Below are 21,133 nucleotides of genomic sequence, written 5' to 3'. Positions count from 1 at the left end.
ATGATTTTGTAATGACTGAGAGGAAAGTGGAGGAGAAATTATTGAAGATAAACACAAGAAAGGTACCTGGGGTGGATGGAATCTATCCAGTTATATTAAAGGAGGCAGCAAAGGAAGTAAGCAAACCCTTAGCCATAATTATGAGAGCTTCCTTGGACTCAGGAGAGGTACCAACAGACTGGAGATGTGCAAATGTGACCCCAATTCACAAAAGAGGATCAAAGGGCGACACAAGTAATTATAGACCTGTTAGTTTAACTTCTGTTCCAGGAAAATTAATGGAGGCACTGGTTAAAGAATCACTGCAGGATCATCTAGACAAGACTTCAGTTATAGCTCAGACACAGCATGGTTTTGTAAAGGGAAAGTCTTGCCTGACCAATTTTATTGGATACTATGATGTGGTCACAAAGGAACTGGATGCAGAGAATAACTTTGATATCATATATTTGAATCTTAGAAAGGCTTTTGATACTGTTGCACATGGAAGACTGCTGCACAAATTGGAGCAGTGTGACATTGGAGGCAAATTGCTGCTGTGGATAAAGGGGTGGCTGAAGGGGAGAAGACAGAGAGTGGTAATCAATGGACACTGCTCGTTGTGGACTAATGTTATTAGTGGAGTCCCTCAGGGCTCAGTGTTGGGTCCATTATTGTTTTCTGTATTCATAAATGATATTGATGATGGTATATCAAGCTTAATGTCCAAGTTTGCAGACGATACAAAGGTAGGCAGGGTTGTCAAGGACACTAATGACACTATGCTGCTGCAACAGGATTTGGAAAGGTTGAGCAGATGGGCTGAGAGGTGGCAAATGAAGTTTAACATTGACAAATGTAAAGTACCACATATGGGAAGCAGTAACCCCAGAGTGGCATATCAACTCTGTGGTACTACACTGACAGTGGTAGAGAATGAAAAGGACATGGGGGTAACTGTGCAGGCAGATATGAAGTTTTCTGAGCAGAGCAGATGGTCTGCAAGAGTAGCTCATGGTGTGTTGTCAGTGATATACAGGAATGTTTCTAGCAGGTATAAGGAGGTGATTATCTCCTTGTATAAGGCAGTGGTCAGGCCACACCTTGAGTACTGTACTCAGGTCTGGAGGCCTCATTTTAAGAAGGATGTAGAGCTTTTGGAACAAGTACAGCGAAGGGCAACATGATTAGTGAATGGATGAAAGGGTTGCTCTTATGAAGAAAGGCTTAAGTTTTTCAAATTACAGTGTCTGGAGATTAGGCACTTGCGAGGTGATCTGATTGAGGTGTATAAAGCCTTGAATGGTTTGAGCATGCTCAATGCTGATGGGATACTTCCTCTTACTCAGAATAATCACCTGAGAGGGCATAAATTCAAATTGAGGAAAGACAGTTGCAGGACAGATGTGCATAAGTTTGCCTTTAGCCAGCAGGTAGTTGGTTGGTGGAACAGACTTCCATCCTTTTTTGTGGAAGTTGATAGCCTAAATAACTTTAAGGCTGAGCTGGACTGGTATTTGAAATGAATGGAGGGGTGAAATGGAAGCGGGTTTTTTTTTTTTTTTTTTTTTTTGGCTGCTGCTGCATAAGCTTGCTTCCTTGCATCATATGCCTCTACTAATGCTAATGCTAACCATAAAACAACAGAACAGTTATAAAGTCCTTAGATATTTTAAAAATATAAAAACTGAAACAAAGAATCAGAGAAAAAAATTAATTTTTTGCAGAGTAAAAGTTACTGCTTCCCATATGTAGTAAGAGTTACTGCTTCCCATATGTAGTACTTTACATTTGTCAATGTTAAACTTTAGTTGCAACCTCTTAGCCCATCTGCTCAACTTTTCTAGATCCTGTTGCAGCAGCGTACTGTCATTAACAACCCTGCCGACCTTCATATTGTCTGCAAACTTAGACATTAAGCCTGATATACCATCATCGATATCATTAATAAATACAGAAAACAACAATGAACCCAACACTGAACCCTGAGGGACTCCACTAATAACATTAGTCCACGAAGAGCAGTGTCCGTTGATCGCCACTCTCTGTCTTCTCCCACTCAACCATCCCTTTATCCGTAGTAGCAATTTGCCTCCAATGCCACACTGCTCCAATTTGTGCAGCAGTCTTCCATGTGCAACAGTATCAAAAGCCTTTCTAAGATTCAAATATATATCAAAATTATTCTTTGCATCCAGTTCCTTTGTGACTACATCATAGTATCCAGTCAAATTGGTTAGACAAGACTTCCCCTTAACAAACCCATGCTGTGTCCGAGCTATAACTGAAGTCTTGTCTAGATGATCCTGCAATGCTTTCTTTAACCAGTGCCTCCATTAATTTCCCTGAAAGAGAAGTTAAACTAATAGGTCTGTAATTACCTGTGTCTCCCTTGATCCTCCTTTGTGGATTGGGGTCACATTTACACATCTCCAGTCCCTGGGTACCTCCCCTGAGTCCAAGGAAGCTCTCATAATTATGGCTAACGGTTTGCTTACTTCCTTTGCTGCCTCCTTTAATATAAGTGGATATATCCCATCCATCCCAGTTGTCTTTCTTATGTTTATTTTCAACAATTTCTCATCTACTTTCTCTCAGTTATTACAAAATCATCTAGCTCACTGCCAGAGTTTAATCCACCTCTGGCATTCCCCTCCCTCTGTGTGAATGTAGATGCAAAATACTCATTTTGTTTGTTGATAGCTACCTGAGCAGTATCATCAACAGTTGAACCATTGATATCAAGTGGACCAATCTGATTCATCCCCTTCCTTCTAGAGTTTACATAAGTAAAGAACTCCTTACTGTTTTTCTTTGCATCCTTTTCCAAAAATTTCTCGTAATCTGCCTTTGCCTGCCTGACCTCCTTTGTGACTTGATTACAGACCAGCTTATATCTATCATAAGCTTCCTGTCACTTGTTAATTTATATGTATCCCATGCATTTTTCTTCTCTGCCGCATGTCTAATTAGTTTATCCATTTAGGCTTAAACCTTGAACAATATGAGGTAGAGTGGAAATTTTTTGCCACTAATGTCAATTATCATCTGTTAGCACTTGAAATTATTCTACACCATTGCTTCTTGTTATCACTAGTTCTCATGGTTACATCTTTTTTTTTTTTTAATTGTTTGGAAAAATTTCAAGGAGCAGAACGTGTTTGTTTCACATTTACAATTTGTAATAAGATCCAAGAATTTCCATTGTTCTAACATATGCTACTAAAAAATGACAACTTCTCCTTGACATAAATTTAACAATTGCTGCTTCTTTTTTTTTTTTTTTTTTTTTTTTTTTTTGTAATATTAATTCTTTCTCTTCCTTCCAATCTTTATTGTAACTTTTGCTGGTGTCATACTTTTTGCTTACAGCATGACCTCCAGTTTCTTCATTTTCTATGAAAACTTCAGGTTTTCATTCAGAACAAAAGATTACAATTATTGATTTGATTTATATATAGATATTTCTTTTTGGCCTGCATTTCCAGTTGTGTTCAGTTGTTATGTTGTTTAATTGTTAAGTTCATTCATTTCTTATGCTAGCTATATCCACGTAAGTACTAAAGCATGGTGTTACTAAACTTAATGTTGATGTGGTATCTTGATTTCCCAATGTATTTGAAAATTTTTTTAATAAAACAGTGACTGTGATATTTGCACAAAATTGATAGTTATCAGAATTATCACAAAATAATTAATTAATCGAGACTACACTATTATATCACATGTTAGATTTAAATAATTTATTACAAAAAATTACTTAAATTTATCAGTCATATAATAATGTGGTCCCAATTAATTAATTATTTCACAATGATGAACAATTTTAGATCCCCATCTTCCAATTTTTTATCGGATTTATCACTTCAGCATTTTTACTAACAGGAAGGAAAGAATTAATTCTGATTCTTCCTTTGAGGGCATTTTATAGAAAACAAAATTACTCTGTATTTATGCCCTTATTTATATAATGTATACTGCTTTAATTTTTTTTTTTTTTTTTTGTTTGCAGAACGGTATTGTTTTATGCATCCGTGGATGAAAGTTGTATTCGAAACATGGTTACTTTATTCAGGCGGCTGTCAACTTCAGCAGTACCACAAAGAACTCATATTGCAGGTACATAAATATAATTCATTATTTCAATCAAATATATTTTTAGACAATTAGTTTTAAACATTTTAAAATAACTAAAAATTGTTTTATTAACTGTGATTTATTCTCTTCACAATGAGATGTGTATACACTTACAATTTCTGATGAAAAATAAAATTAAAATTTAGATATTAATTATTATTATTCACTGATTATTTTTGCTTGCCATGCTTCTGTATTTACAAATGCTATCATTTCATTTGTAATCCTGAAATTTTGATTTTTAGTTTCATTTTCTCAATAGAAATGCTTCAACATTGAAAAATATGCAACCAAAATTTTGGCTATAAAAAATTATGTTCTCAGTTAAGATAGGTTGAAAAACATGTTTTCCAATAATGCATTCCTGATGTAATTAGTATTAGTAGTGGGAATTGATGCCAAAAAACAGGTTTATACACACACACTGCCCAAAAAAATAAATAAATAAATAACTTTTGTATTAAGAAAGTCACAGACAGAAAAAATTCAAATAAATGTGAATAAATGCAAAGAAACCTGTGAAGTGGTGTGATGACATGTTGCTCGTTCAGTATAAAAACTACACATGCAGGCTGTTTGACCATACTCATCTGAAGCCAGAATAGAAAAAACGTGATCTATGAGACTTTGAAAAAGGTCTTATCATGGGTGCGTGTTTAGCAGGTGCCATAATTCAAGAAACAAAACAAAACTGGTTTCTCAAAAGCATCCATTTCTAAGGTTTTTAATGACTGAAAAGCAAGCAGTTCTTCTACATCTCAAAGATGTAAATGTGGCAGAAAAACAATACCTCAAGAACAAAACTGTCACACTCTAAGGAGGACTGTTTGGAAAAAAAAAAAACACAGTGTTCATCCAGTGTGCAGCAAATAACATCTGAATTCAACCAAGCCCAAAACTGCCCTATTTCAACCTAAGGAGGACTGTTTGGAAAAAAAAAAACAGTGTTCATCCAGTGTGCAGCAAATAACATCTGAATTCAACCAAGCCCAAAACTGTCCTATTTCAACCTATACCATGTGCAGCAAATTGAAGAAATTGGATAATGGCAGTCGCCTGCCTATTCGGAAGCCACTTGTTTCACAGATAAACAGAAATATCCACTTGCAGTGGTGCCAAGAACATTGTGATTGGACAGTACAACAATGGAAGAAAGTCATGTGGTCAGAAGAATCACAATACACTTTGCACTGATGGTACACAGAGTGCCAAGAACATCACAAAGCGATGGATCCTGCATGCCTTGTTAAGATGACCCAAACATCTGTAGGTGGTATCATGGTATGAATTGTTTTGCTGGAATGGACTGGCCATCGATACCGGTGGAAGGTCAAATGTCATCCAGGGAGTACCTGAATTTTGTATCAGATCTACTGCACCCTGCAATATTACACTTTTATTCTGAAGGCCAGGGCCACTTCATGGATGACAGTGCAACAACACATCGTGTCAGGATCATGCAAGGATGGTTTGAAGATCATGAAATATCTTCAACCATCTTCCCTGGTTGATTTCAACCATCTTCCCTGGCCCCACATTCATCTGATCTCATTGCTATTGAGAATGTCTGGAATATGCTGGAGAGAGCTATTTTGCAACTAAGTACGTTTCCTTCAGCTTTGTAACAGCTATGCAATATTTTGCTGGAAAAATGGTTACAAAACAATTAGAGCACAAGTCATTGAAATACCTTATAGAATTCATGTTGTGCCACACACACTTGCTATTTTTCGAAACTCTGGCAGCCCAGTTTGATTATAAAGGTTCATAATTTTTTGGCCATTTTATGTAGAGATACTAGACAGCATTTTATGCTGAGTGTAGTATCTTACAGTCCATATGTGAATCTGGGATTACTGCTTCCCATATGCCATACTTTGTATTTGTCAATGTTAAATTTCAATCATTTTTCAGCCAATCTGCCTAATTTTTCTAGATCTTGTTTATTTTTTGTTTTTTTTTATGTAAACCCCAAACACGAGAGGTATTAGAACCTATAGTACTTAGTACCGTGCTTGGGTTAATTTTGCAGTAGCTTACCTTGATTACTGTCATTAATCATCCTGCCAACCTTTCTTTTATCTGCAAACTTAGACATTAAGCCTGATATATATACCTTCATCAACATCACTAAAAAAATACTGAAAACAGCAATGGGGCTAGCACTCAAAACCCTGGGGGACTATTAATAACATTAATTCAGGAAGAGCATTACCCATTGGTAATGCTCTTCCTGAATGCTCAACCATCCCTTTTATCTTTAGCAGTAACTTTCCCACTAATGCCACATTGCTCCATCTTGTACAACAGTTTCTTATGTGCAACAGTAACAAAAGCCTTGCTGAAATCCAAGTATATGATGTTAAAATTATTTTTTTTCATCTAGTTCCTTTGTTACTGCATTGCAGTATCCAATCAGATTGGTCAGACAAGACCACCCTTTAAAAAATTTTTGCTGTGACTGCAGTATAATTACATTCCTGTCCGTATGATCCTACATTACTCCTTTAACCAATGACTCCATTATTTTCCCTGCAACAGACATTAAGCTAAGAGTTCTGTAATTACTCATGTTACCCTTTGATCCCCATTTTTGAGGGCATACATTCACACATCTCCAATCCGTTCAGGGTCCTCACCTGAAACCAAGGGTGCTCTTAGAATCATTGCTGAGGTTTTTCTTACCTCCTTTGCTACCTCTCTTAATATAACTGGATAAATCCCATCCACCCCAGGCACCTTTTCTTAGCTTCAGCAATTTTTCTTCCACTTTCCTTTCAGTTACGACAAAATCATTTAACTCCCCATTGGAATTTGATAATTTTCTGGCATCTCCTTCCCTAAAGAATTCCTGTGAGAATGTAGATTCAAAATACCTATTCAGTTTGTCAGCAACCTAAGCTGTTTCATCTACAGTTTACAAGTGGCCCAATGTGATTCAATCCCTTTCTTCTATTGTTAATATAAGTATAGAAGTCTTTGCTGCTGCTCTTTTCATTCTTTGCCAGAGGCTTCTCTTAATCTGCCTTAACTTGCCTAACCTAAATGAGTAAAACATTATAGTAAACTCACCAAATTCCTTGTCAGGACTTAAATGAGTTCTGTTTGAATTTTCATTGGAGGTTTGAAGTTAGTTTGGTACTGCTTTCACATTTACCATACACTGAAGCAGTACTAAACTAGCTATAATAATAATAATAAATTCCTTGATTAATAAACAAAAAAATATATATAGAGTATAATATATAATTATTCCTTAGATGTTGTATATTAAAAAAAATAAAGTGTTTACTTTTCCCTCTTAAATTTTTTTTTTTTTTTTTTTGTAATAGTGGCTGAGGTATCCAGAATTAAATAATGCAGCTGCTGGAACTATACATCACATTTGTACAGTAATACACCAACACCAATGTGAACCATTAAATGTCCGACTTCCAGAATTCAAAGAAATTGTACAAGAGGTATGTAAAACATTTGTGTATGTAATTATATTGCTTTTTTTACTTTGTAATTTTGTATAACTATTTAATAACCACTAAAATGAAATGAAGTGGCAGTTGTTATTCAAGATAGCTATGTCAGCAGAAGAACATAAACCTGTGTGATGGAACCTTTCTTGAGGAGGAGGTGAGTAAAAAAGAATATACATGAAGCATATATGCATACAAACCAGAGTGAATAGTTTTTCATGCTATTAAATTATCTCATGACCTGATATCAGCAGCTCACTTCTTTTTCAGGACATTAGCATTAGTAAAGGCACATGATGCAAGAAAGCAAGCATCAGCCAAAAAAAAAAAAAAAAAAATCTAATTTCACCCAACCATTCACTCCAGATGTTTGTCTAGTTCTGCCTTGAATCTATTTAAGCAATCAACCACATGCTGGCTAAAGGAAAATTTCCACACATCTATCCTACAACTGTCTTTCCTCAATTTGAATTTATGCCCTCTCAGGTGATTATTCTGAGCAAGAAGAAGAATCCCATCAGCATTGAACATGCTCAAACCATTCAAGGCTTTATACACCTTTATTTGTGTCGCCCTTTGATCCTCCTTTATGAATTGGTATAATATTTTCACATCTCCAGTTCATGGGTATCTCCTCTGAGTCCAAGGAAGTTCTCATAATTATGACTAAGGGTTTGCTTATTTCCTTTGCTGCCTCCTTTAATATAACTGGATAGATCCCATCCACCCCCAGGTGCCTTATGTTTATTTTCAACAATTTCTCATCTACTTTGCTCTCAGTTATTACAAAATCATCTAGCTCACTGCCAGAGTTTAATTCACTTCTGGCATTCCTCTCCCTGAATAACACCTTATGTGTGAATGTAGATGCAGAATACTCATTTAGTTTGTTAGCTACCTGAGCAGGATCATCAACAGTTGAATCATCAATATCCAGTGGACCAATCTGATTCATCCTCTTCCTTCTAGAGTTTACATAAGTAAAGAACTCTTTGCTGTTTTTCTTTGCATCCTTTGCCAAAGATTTGTTGTAATCTGCCTTTGCCTACCTAATCTCCTTTGTGACTTGGTTACAGACCAGCTTATATCTATCACAGGCTTCCATGTCACCCATTAATTTATGTATATCCAATGCATTCTTCTTCTCTGCTATATGTCTCATTAGTTCATCCGACATCCATTTAGGGCTAAATCTTGAACAATATTTCTTAGTTGGTATAAAAAGCCTAGTAGTTTCCAAGATTAATTCTTTGAATGCTTCCCATTTTGAATTTGCTGTTGGTACCATCATCAATTGGTCCCACTATATAAAATTTAAATACTGTCTCTTACCTCCGTAGTTGCCTTTACGAAAGCAAAAACCCTTCCCTTTACTCTTGATGGTAGTTACCTCTTTAAGTAAATCACTTCAGTACACTGTGATCACAGCCACCTACTGGTTCCTTTATCTTCAGATTCTTAAATCCACAAAAGCCTTGCTAGTGTGTGAGTGACCAACCCACAAATTCCAGTCAATATCTGGGATATTAAAATCCCCATTATAAGACTCTCTGATTTACTGGCCCACTCCATTTCCCTGTACAGTTTCTTATTATACTCATCAGAAGCATTAGGCCTATAACACACTCCTACTCTCAATTTTGATCTCCCAATGCTTATGTCACACCAAACTGACTCGACACTGCACTGTCCAGCGATGTCAACTGGCTTCACTTCATTGGATTTTATGTGTTTCTTAACTAATAGAATAACCCCTCCTCCCTTCCTATCCTGTCTATCCTTCCTGTACACATTGTACTCCCCAAATTCCATTTCTACATTACTTATATCTGTGTGACACCACGTCTCTGATATCCCAACAATATCTGCCTTTAATGTTTTGATGAACACTGCAAATTCATCAAATTTATTTACCAAACTCCTAGCATTGGTGTACACGCAAGTATACATGCACCTGTTCCTATTCTTAGCTACCCTAACACAACCCATGTGTTTACTTGTACTGCAATGACTCCCAGCAATCTCTGAAATTCCCTGCAACTTGTTTTCCAGGCTGCTGCTCATTCCAATAGAAGCAGTGCAAGAATCACTTTCACCTCTGCCAGTGGCTACTGTTAATCTATTAGTCCTTGTATCCTCCCAATCTAGCAGTTTTCTGACCCACCTAACACTGCCTTGATAGCGTCAGCAAATATTTTTAGTGTATCCCATCCCTGTAGAATAGTCACTACTGTTAAAGTTCATTTTTTTTTTTTTTTTTGTTAGATGCAATTCAGTGGAAAATCTGAAAAACTCAATGCTTGTCGAAATGCTTTTCAGAGAAATCACAACAATGTGATTTCTCTGAAAAGTCCTACAGAACAGGCAGATCTATTAAGAATTTTATTCTTTTCTTACTTATTGATTACAAGCAAAGTTAAACTGAATTTTTCTTCATCTCATAATATTCTTTTGAACATGAATGCATTCTTCAGACTAAATATAATTCATTCTAGCAAATCTAAAAGAAAAGGACAAAGATAATGTTATAGAAGATGATGATCAAAAACAAAATAGTTACCCAGGGAGACAATGTCTTCAACTTTACATAAGTCTTTGTGGGTAGTTCAGGGTTTTTAATGTTATGCAACTGTGTAGCTGGCTGGCTGAAATTATGAAAATGGCTCTGCATAGTGATATTGAATGCAAGCAAGAGTGAAGCTAAAATGATTCAACAGACAATGATTTTGGGGGTTTTTTTGTATAAAAAGAAAGAAAAAATACAGTGTAAAATGAAATGCATTTCCTAATTTAGTGTATTAGTATATCAGAAAAACAAAACATGCATAGATATCCATTGATTACAGCAATTTTATATGTCTAACAGTTCAACAGTTCCATTTAGCTCTATTCTAATATCAGGGAAATGGAAACTATATTGTAGAACTGTTATCTTTTAAAGAAACAAAAGGCGAGTATTATTTTAAATTTATTACTGCTGTTCAACGAAATGACTTTTTTTTTTCATCAAAGATGTAAACATTTTCTGAACCAGTTTTGTGTGCTGATTTCAAATATGTTCTTTTTTTTTTTTTTTCTTAACAGGTTTGGTTTTTGTAATGAAACTGCTGATAATATCAGTATGAGTTAATTAAGGTGATACCATTATATTGCAGAAGAACACACAAGACTGGTTACAATTACATTGTAAATTACAAAGTGGAAAGCGGCTCCTCCGTAGCCAGGTGGGAAGGAGCAGCAGTGCATAGCACACGCTTCTTGATTAGACCGGGGTTCGAGCCCGTCACCAGCAAATACGGAGAATGCGGAAAGGTCCGGGAATGACCACCGCATATCCCGGAGCAATATGGCCTTAGTTGCTAATGCTCCTAAAAACCAAATAACAAACAAACAAACAAACAAAGTGGAACATACCACTTTTATAGTTTAAACTCAACACACTCTATATACAGTTAAAATAATACACATCACTATTGAAAAAAATGGTATGTAAAATTAAAAATGTTGTGTGAATGATTTCCTTAGGTATACTTTGTTTGGAATGTCAGTACAACATCCAGCAGTAGTCTGACAATGTATATTCATTCCAGAAACCTTGGTAGCAATTTTCCATTTACTTAAGGTCTTGATAAACTCATTCCCCTCTTGCTCATCACTCACTGTGCCAAGATTTTTGGAAAAGAAATACAAATGCAAGAAATGAAGTTTCAGCAACATATGATATCCATTTCTTTGTATGCATCAAGCAGTTTCTGGAATCATCTTTAGATGTGGAAGACCTGTGGACCCTCCTTACATGCTCAAACAGTTTCCACAAAGCCATTTGAAAGCCTGCCATGTTTTTATTTCCAATACACTGAGGCATTTTTCAAAGCTTTCATCATTCTACAGAAGATCTCTAATTTGAGTTCCTGCAAAGATTCCTTCTTTCACTTTCTTGGGAAATTTCTCACTTAAGTAAGAAATCTTCTTAAATTTAGCTTAACCATCACTTTCACAAAACCTTTCATTAGGGCAAGTTTAATATGCAGAGGTGGAAGGAAAATTTTTATTGTATCCACTGATGGAACATTCTACCTCTTTCTGGTGCATATGTCCTTGTTCAAACTTGTCCCTTGTGGGACAGAAATTGTCCAGTAGGATGACAGCTTACAAGAATCAGTTTCATTATTAGTGTTATTGTTCCATATCATCATTTTTCAATGGAGCAACAAACAAAATAACATACCAGTGACTTTTCCCAATTTAAAGCAAAATTTGATTTTGCTTTAAATTTGGAAAATCTGTAACAGAAATATATGAAATGTTAAAAACTGTTTGTTGTGTTGAAACAAAGTCCAGGGGCATAGCTACCATATAGCAAAAGTAGGCAAAGCCTAGGGCCCTACTTCGCCAGGGCCCATAAGCAGATGCAAGTAGGGGCCACCGCTACTATGCTAGGGCCTATAGACAGATGCAACATGTAATGAAAATATTTTTTTCACTGAGCCCTTCAACAATGTGATACATCTAGCAATAAGGAAAGAATTCTTATATCTTATCGCCAAAACAAAACAAACCCAGGTGGAAGCAGTCTTTATTTTGCTTTTACAAATACAACTTTGTATAGTGATCAGACATCCGTTCATTTACTGTATGTGTATGCATCATATCGTATGTGTTCAGGATACTCCAACTTGACAAGAGGACAGAGGAGATAGGTCCCACATATATGAACATTTAGCCATATACGGTGGTCAAAAGTTGTTAGTTGATTAATTTAAATTCAAGTTTGTTCAAGTTCAGGTCATTATCAAAACAGCAATTGATATACAAAAATGTATTTGTTTATTATTGCTATTTGTATAAAATATAAAGTTTAAAATTAAATTAATAAAATTTTTAGTTAAAAATGGATGAAAAGAAAAAGGGAAAGAGTGGAGCCCAAAAAAGAACAATGAAGAAAGCAAAAGAGCAAGCAGTCAATAAATTACCTAAATTAGATCATTTCTTTATAAAACATGGTAATGAATTATGTCCAAAAGAAGGTAAAGAAAAGACCATCATTGAATCGGAAAATGTGGAAAAGAATGCTGCTGGTGTAAATATATCTGCGGATCAAGCAGGTTCATCAAACGAAAACAATTCAACAATCATAGGTATGCCTTCGTCGGAAATTAGTGTTGAACGCACTGCACCGTTTATTCCTTCAAGCAATCTTGGAGAATACGTGAACATCAACATTTCTGATGAAACAAAAAGAAAAGATGAGTTTGTCACCTCAGAGACCTAAAGGACCATTTCCAAGGGATCCTGAACAACAAAATAGAAGTTTTAGTGACACGTACTACTATTCTACTTCAATGTATGGTCCAGTTCTTCATTTGTGGCTGTGCTACTCATGAATTTTAGATGCTGCATATTGCCAACCATGCTGGCTGTTTTCAAATATTAAAAATCAATAGCATTCCAGACTACTAGATTGGAAAAATCTCTTTTCGGATAAAAACTCAATGTTTCTCAACCTCATATCGAGGCATGTGCTATACATGAAATGTGGCAAAAGAATGCAACGATACGATTGATAAAGATCTTGAGGGACAAGTAAGATACAGATCTTCATTTCGGAAAATGGTACTAGAACAGTTATTTTGGATAACGCTTATGTTGACTAAAACTTTTTTAGATTTCGCAGGTCATCAGAAAGGATTTTTGGAAGATTACAATGGCAATTTTTTTATCACAAGTCCATTTACTTTCCTATTATGATGACGTAATGAAACAAATTATTAATAAGCCATCTGGTTCAATAACTTATTTATGCCCCACTATCCAAAATGAGTTAATAGTATGTTTAGATACCAAATTAACAAAAGAATTAACACTAAAAATTAATTCAGCACCATTCTGTTCATCACTTTTAGATACTACTCAAGATCTCACAAAAAAAAAAAGATCAATTAAGCGTTATTGTACGACATATTCACATAATTCATGACGAAAATGAAAACTCCAAAGATTTTGAAATTTGCGAAGTGTTTTTAGGAGTCTATGACATGAATGATCATTCAGCATGATGGATAATATAATGAAAATATTACACAAACTAAATATTCCCATTGAAAAATGTTATGGTCAGGGATATGATGGGGCTAATGCCACGAGTGAGATTTATAATGGTGTGCAGTCAATTATTAAAAGGATCCAATCAAATGCAGAGTACGTTCATTGTGCAAGTCACAATTTAAATATAGTTATTAATGATAGTGTAAATTGTTGCAATAACATTTCACCATTTTTCGACATTCTTCAAAATTTGTATAATTTTTTAGAAATAGTACAAAAAAGATGGGATCTTCTTTCTAAATTTTCTGCGAAATCTAAAGTTATATTAAAAAAAACTCAACCCTACTCGCTGGTCTGGTAGATTACAGTCTATAACAGCTGTGAAGGTTTGTTTTGTGGATATTATAAAAGCTTTGACAGAAATTAATTTTAAATCAACTAAAAAAGCAGACTGAGACGAAGCACTTAGAATAATGAAGCAAACAATGACATTTGATTTTATTTTCATTTTTGAATTTTATTTATATTTTTGAATAACGTGATGTGTGAAATTAATTATGCTTCAAAAACTCTACAGAAGCATGATATAGAGTATAAACCTTGATGAATGTACTTTATTGGATTGAGTCAGTAAAAATTTATAAACATTCGAAATTCATACGAACAAATCAAATAAGAATCTGAGCAAATTGCCAAGAAGTTTGGGATAGATCCCAAATTTGAAGAATTTGCGATCTACCATTGACAAATGACAATGTAGAACTAAAAGGCAGTACGATGAATTAGCTTCAGATTTTTTTGTTTGATAATAGAGATCAGGTTTTTTAAATCAGTGTTTTTTACTATGTTTTAGACAAAATTTTAATACAAATTAAAAATCGTTTCAAAAGTATGAAGTTAGTAAAAATTTATTTTGCAATACTAGAACCAAAAAAATATGTCAAATGCTGATATATTAAGTGAGTGTGAAAATCTCATAAAAAAAGTTTTCATTTGTCTCTCCCCAACTGCCCATTCAATATTGTAATTTAATCACACTTATTAAACAAGATTTATCAGCAGACAATTTTTTATTTGTTAATTTGAAAATATAGTGCCCTAGAAAGTGACTTTTCAGAAATTTTTACTTTATTTATGTTATTTTTTACCCTGCTGTGTCAGCTGTCTCTGCCGAAAGATCATTTAGTAAATTGCGAATAATAAAAGATTATAAAAGAAATGCTATTGATCAAAGAAAAACCTTGCAGTGTTGGCTATTGAGCATAAATATGCCAGTAAAATGGATTTAAAAAATATTATTAATGATTTCGCAAATGTAAAAGTGCAAAAAGTAACATTAACTTTTTTCGTAAATTTATTAGTTATTGTATAATTTTTTATGTTTGTCAAATTGTATTTAATAAGTAGTATCATATTGTAATATTAATTTTCATGTTTTTGATGTTTGCAAAATTATAAAGAAATCGTAAATAAAATACATATTTATGTTATTAAAATGATTCAACATTTTTTTATATTATACCTAATTAAAATTTATTTTAATAAAAATAAGAGGCCCAAAATGATTTCTTGCCTAAAGGCCCAAAAAACTTAGCTACGCCATTGATTAAGTCATACCAGTGTGTTTGAATGGTATAAGCAGCTCAAATGAAATTGAATATATCATTCATCTATACCACAATAAAGAGTATTTAATATACATCTTGTGGTGCTGAAGCCAGTTGAAACAGGCAGAAGACTAGAGTTCAATGGCTCTGTTTGCTCTGAGTTGCAATATTTAGTCACCACAGGCACTTATAGCAGGAGACACTTGAAGTCTACCATTTGAGCTGATAACAAATAGGTGGTAGTCAATATCCAGTTCTTGGATTCTTTTGAGCATCTGATAGGGAAGGAAATAGTCTGGGATGGATATCCTATGAGGTTGCATGATATCTATTGGGATAGATCTTAGATATATGGGCTAGGGGATGTGCTATAAATGTGTTTCAGATATTGGTCCCTTATGTAAAGTGCATGCCACTTATTGAGATCACAGATAATATTATCACTTTTATGAGGGGTCCCAATCAGACATGCAAAGTGTGGCAATAAAGTTCCCAGGCTGGTGCTGTGCAGTCATATTTGATGAGCTTGAAAATAAATGGAAGAGGTATGTTGCAATTCAAACTTGCTCCAACAGATAGTGGTACATGAAGTAACAACTGGTTTCAATGAATATCAACTATTGCTTTAGACTGAGGAAATCTGTAACAGAAACGTATGAAATGTTAGTTAAAAACTATTTATGGTGATGAAACAGTGTGTTTGAATGGTATAAGCAATTCAAAGACTGATGTGAGGACATTCTTCATGATCCAAGAAATGGGTGCCTGTCAGCCTCTCAAAATGAAGACAGAGTTGCAAAAGTTCAGGAAATTGTGGCAAGAGATTATCATTTGAACTTCAGAATGATGGTGGGTGAGATGTTAAGTCATATGGATATGAATAAGAGGACAATTCACCGAATTCTGCATGAAGATTTAGGGGGAAAAGGAAGGTCTGTACAAAATTTGTTCATCACAGTATCAGCATGGAAAACTTCATCTAGACTTGCCAAAACAATCCTAATTTCCTTGACTATATTGTCACTAGAGATGAGTGTTAGGTGTTTCAGTATGACCCAAAGAAATGTCACAACATTTGGTAAACTTCAAAATCATCACAGCTGCCCAAACAGGATGGGAAATGCACTTCTGTTTCCCTTTCTCAAGAGAAAAGCAGCTAGTTCTTGTTGCATAAACAATTACCCCTCCTTCCCATTCATTCCACACTTGTTATGAAGGCATGTCTGACAAAACATGACATTGTACAGATAAACCATACACCCTACTCTTCCAATATAGCACCAGCAGATTCTTCCTCTTTGCCAAGGCGAACCCACCCTCAAAGGAGATATTCTAGATATTGAGGACATAATTAGCATTAGTATTAGCATTAGTAGAGGCATTTGATGCAAGAAAGCAAGCTTATGCAGCATCAGCCAAAAAAAAAAAAAAAAACCCACTTCCACTTCACCCCTCTGTTCGTTCAAAATACCTGTCCAGCTGAGCCTTAAACCTATTTAGGCTATCAACCTCCACTACAAGGGATGGAAGTCTGTTCCACCAACCAACCAGCCGACCGGGCTAGCCGAGTGGGTAAAGTACCTGCCCGGCAATCCAAAGGTAGCGGGTTCGATTCCCGCCTCGGGCTTGGATCAAAGTACTGCAAAAACCTTGGGAGGTGCAATATGGCCACAGAAGCCGATGCGCCAATAACTACCAAATCAAAAAAAAAAAAAAAAACCAACCAACCACCTGCTGGCTAAAGGCAAATTTCCTCAGGTCAATCCTACATCTGTCTTTCCTCAATTTGAATTTATGCCCTCTCAGGTGATTATTCTGAGCTAGAAGAAGAATCCCATCAGCATTGAGCATGCTCAAACCATTCAAGGCTTTATAAACCTCTATCAGATCACCTCACCGGTGCCTAGTCTCCAGACACTGTAATTTGCAAAACTTAAGCCTTTCTTCGTAAGGGCAACCCTTTGTTCCATTCACTAATCTTGTTGCCCTTCTCTGTACTCATTCCAGCAGCTCTACATCCTTCTTGAAATGAGGCCTCCAGACCTGTTTACAGTACTCAAGGTGTGGCCTGACCATTGCCTTATACAAGGGAATAATCACCTCCTTATCCCTGCTGGAAAAATTCCTGTATATCATTGACAATACTCCATGAGCTACTCTTGCAGCCCGTCTGCACTGCTCAGAGAACTTCATATCTGCCTGCACAACCACCCCAAAGTCCCTTTCATTCTCTACCACTGTCAGTGTAGTACCACAGAGTTGATACGTTGCTCTGGGGTTGCTGTTTCCCATGTGTAGTACTTTATATTTGTCAATGTTAAACTTCATTTGCCACCTCTCAGCCCATCTGCTCAACCTTTCCAGATCCTGTTGCAGCAGCATAGTGTCAGTAGTAGTGTCCTTGACAACCCTGCCAACCTTTGTATCGTCTGCAAACTTGGACATTAAGCTTGATATACCATCATCAATATCATATATAAATACAGAAAACAATAATGGACCCAACACTGAGCCCTGAGGGACTCCACTAATAACATTAGTCCACGATGAGCAGTGTCCATTGATTACCACTCTCTATCTTCTCCCCCTCAACCACCCCAGGTGGGAAGGAGCAGCAGTGCGTAGCACACGCTTCTTGATTAGACCGGGGTTCGAGCCCGTCACCACCAAATACGGAGGATGCGGAAAGGTCAGGGAATGACCACTGCATATCCCGGAGCAATATGGCCTTAGTTGCCAATGCTCCTAAAAACCAAATAACAAACACCCTCAACCACCCCTTTATCCATAGCAGCAATTTGCCTCCAATGTCACACTGCTCCAATTTGTGTAGCAGTCTTTCATGTGCAACAGTATCAAAAGCCTTTCTAAGATCCAAGTATATAATATCAAAGCTATTCCCTGCATCCAGTTCTTTTGTGACTGCATCATTGTATCCAATCAAATTGGTCAGGCAAGACTTCCCCTTAACAAAGCCATGCTGTGTCCGAGCTATAACTGAAGTCTTGTCTAAATGATCCTGCAGTGCTTCTTTAACCAGTGCCTCCATTAATTTTCCTGGAACAGAAGTTAAGCTCACAGGTCTATAATTACTTGTGTCAGCCTTTGATCCTCCTTTGTGAATTGGGGTCACATTTGCACATTTCCAGTCTATGGGTACCTCCCCTGAGTCCAAGGAAGCTCTCATAATTATGGCTAAGGGTTTGCTTACTTCCTTGGCTGCCTCCTTTAATATAACTGGATAGATCCCATCCACCCCGGGTGCCTTTCTTGTGTTTATCTTCAACAGTTTCTCCTCCACTTTACTCCCAGTTATTTCAAGATTCTGTAGCTTACTGCTAGAGTTGAATACACCTCTGGCATTCCCCTCGCTGAATAACTCCTCATGTGTGAATGTCGATGCAAAATATTCATTTAGTTTGTTAGCTACCTGAGCAGGATCATCAACAGTTGACCCATCAATATCAAGTGGACCAATCTGATTCATCCCCTTCCGTCTAGAGTTTATTTACATAAGTAAAGAACTCTTTGCTGTTTTTCTTTGCATCCCTTGCCAAGGATTTCTCGTAATCTGCCTTCGCCTGCCTAACCTCCTTTGTAACTTGGTGGCATATCAACTTGTATCTATCATAGGCTTCTGTGTCATGTGTTAATTTGTAAGTATCCCATGCATTTTTCTTCTCTGCCATATGCCTCATTAGTTCATCTGACATCCATTTTGGCCTAAACCTTGAACAATATTTCTTAGTTGGTATGTAAAGCCTATTAGCTTCCAAGATAAGTTCTTTGAATGCTTCCCATTTTGAATTTGCTGTTGGTAGCATCATCAGTTGGTCCCACTGTATAGAATTTAAATACTGTCTCAGTCCATCGTAGTCGCCTTTACGGAAGCAATAATCTTTCCCTTTACCCCTAATGGTAGTTACCTCTTTGTGTAAATCCCACTTCAACACACTGTGATCACTGCCACCTAGTGGTTCATTTATCTGCAGATTCTTAATGCATGAAGAATCACTGCTGATAATCAAATCAAGAGTATTACTCCCTCTAGTTGCCTCCCGAACATGCTGATGTAGAAAACAATCATCCAATAAATCCACAAAAGCCCTGCAAATGAAAAACATAACTGCCAAACTGAACATATCTTTGGAAGCCTTCATTGACTCTTCTCAGAAACTTTTAGAATTATGTAATAAGTGCATTCAATCAGGTGGTAATTACTTTGAATAAAAATAAAACCATTTTTGAGCTCCTTCACTTTGTGTTCCTTTTGTTGCACCAGTCTGGAAACTTTACTGCCACATCTTATAGATATATTCAAACAGTTATTGTTTGTGCATTCATAAATATGAACATATAAATATCAATGTAGGTGCTTGAATAAGTATATGAGTGGTATAATCAGTTGTATGATGGTCATGTAATTGGCATCACAACAAAAACTAGACATGCTGGAGTAAAATCAAAAACAGATTTGGAGTTAATGTACAAAGTTTTGTTCGGACCACTTATTCTTTTTGCAATGAATACTTGTTGACCTATGAAATTAGATCAGCCACATAAAAAAAAAAAAAATTGCTATTCTGAATTTTTTACAGGTACTCAGAGGAACATATAGTAGTTGCCTTTCATTGGACATGAAGATGAAACTCCAAAGAATGTTTTTCAGTGAAGAAAATAATGCAGTGTAGAAAGCAGTAACCAAACATAAAGAAATTTTACAAAATGCTAAAATATGAGAAAGATATTTTGCCAAAAAATATCTTACAGAAAGATCATGTATTATGTATTATATATAATTTTATATTTTAGTATTAAAGCTGTATGAGTAGTTTGACATAATCAAAACAATGGAAGTATATTTTTTTAAAAAATTACCTGTAAAAATCAAATAATGAGGTATAAAAAATTAAAATTAAATCTGATTTGCCATGATGCATGTTAGCTTCAACTCTTTAATACAATTTTATTATAGTAAGGACAGGAAATATAATTGACTTGTTTTAAGAATCAGGATCTGTAATTATTTATTTATTATTATCAGAAAACTTTATTTGTCAAAAAATGAAGGATCACCATAAATTTTTATATAAAAAATTAATGAATTTAAAATAAAATTCATACATTCTGCTGCATTCAATTTTGATCATTGGGATCTTTCTACTCTTACTGAAAACCAAGTCCGAGTATTTGACCAAGTCTGAGTGATTTGGCTTGGACTTATGATCTAGAATCAAATGCCAGTATACTGACAATAATGACCCCCGGGGAATTGTTTATCGCATTGTGATTAACAAGCTCCCCAGGGGAGAGGTCCTATGCTCTACATCTAGGTCAGATGGATCACTCACCCTGACCTGATTCGCTCAGCCAACATGTTGAACTCTATTTGTCCAACTGACGGTGATCCAATTACCGATGAACAGCTCAAGAAATAACAAATACTTAACTGAATACACTGAAGAACTGGACTTCAAACTGCACTCTGCAAAACTAAGGAGAACAAAACCCCTGGACTTGACATCCTTGAAGTAGACTTCCTAAAAACCTTCACTGAAGAATCCCCACAGTACCTTTTGGTTACCTTCAACATTTGCCTAGAGGTTGGCCTCTTTCCTATCATCTGTTAGGAGGCAAACATTAAACTAATTATAGAGTCCAGATAAACCTCCAGAAAATCCTAACTCATGCTGTCCAATTGCCCTGTTTCCTGTCCTTCCAAAGATATTTGAAAGGCTCCTTCACCTCTGACTGCAGACACACTACCAAGATTTGAACCAGCTTTCCCTGCATCAATTCAGCTACAGACAGGACTTTAGTACAGTTGATGCCATACAATGTCTCATCACCATAGCCACTTACAACCCTGCTAAATACTCCTTGGACATCACAGTG

The 21,133-nt window shown here is 35.8% G+C and overlaps 1 protein-coding gene across 1 annotated transcript in view; it reads left to right on the top strand.

Moving 5' to 3' along the window:
* Positions 1-19,945, top strand: part of LOC150082373 (meiosis inhibitor protein 1-like) — a 183,615-nt gene extending 163,670 nt beyond the window's left edge. Inside the window, exons 15-17 of the mRNA XM_090380496.1 lie at positions 3,992-4,098; positions 7,449-7,577; positions 19,837-19,945. Coding sequence (XP_090236622.1) covers positions 3,992-4,098; positions 7,449-7,577; positions 19,837-19,929 — 329 coding nt within the window. The 3' untranslated portion in view covers positions 19,930-19,945. The remainder of the gene's footprint in view (positions 1-3,991; positions 4,099-7,448; positions 7,578-19,836) is intronic.
* The last annotated feature ends 1,188 nt before the right edge of the window (positions 19,946-21,133 follow it).

This window comes from Mastigoproctus giganteus, chromosome 8, assembly GCF_048544385.1.
Source record: "Mastigoproctus giganteus isolate SK-2022 chromosome 8, ASM4854438v1, whole genome shotgun sequence".
Lineage (NCBI taxonomy): Eukaryota > Metazoa > Arthropoda > Arachnida > Uropygi > Thelyphonidae > Mastigoproctus > Mastigoproctus giganteus.
Note: the sequence above shows the minus strand (reverse complement) of the source record. Positions and strands in the feature narration are given on the sequence as shown.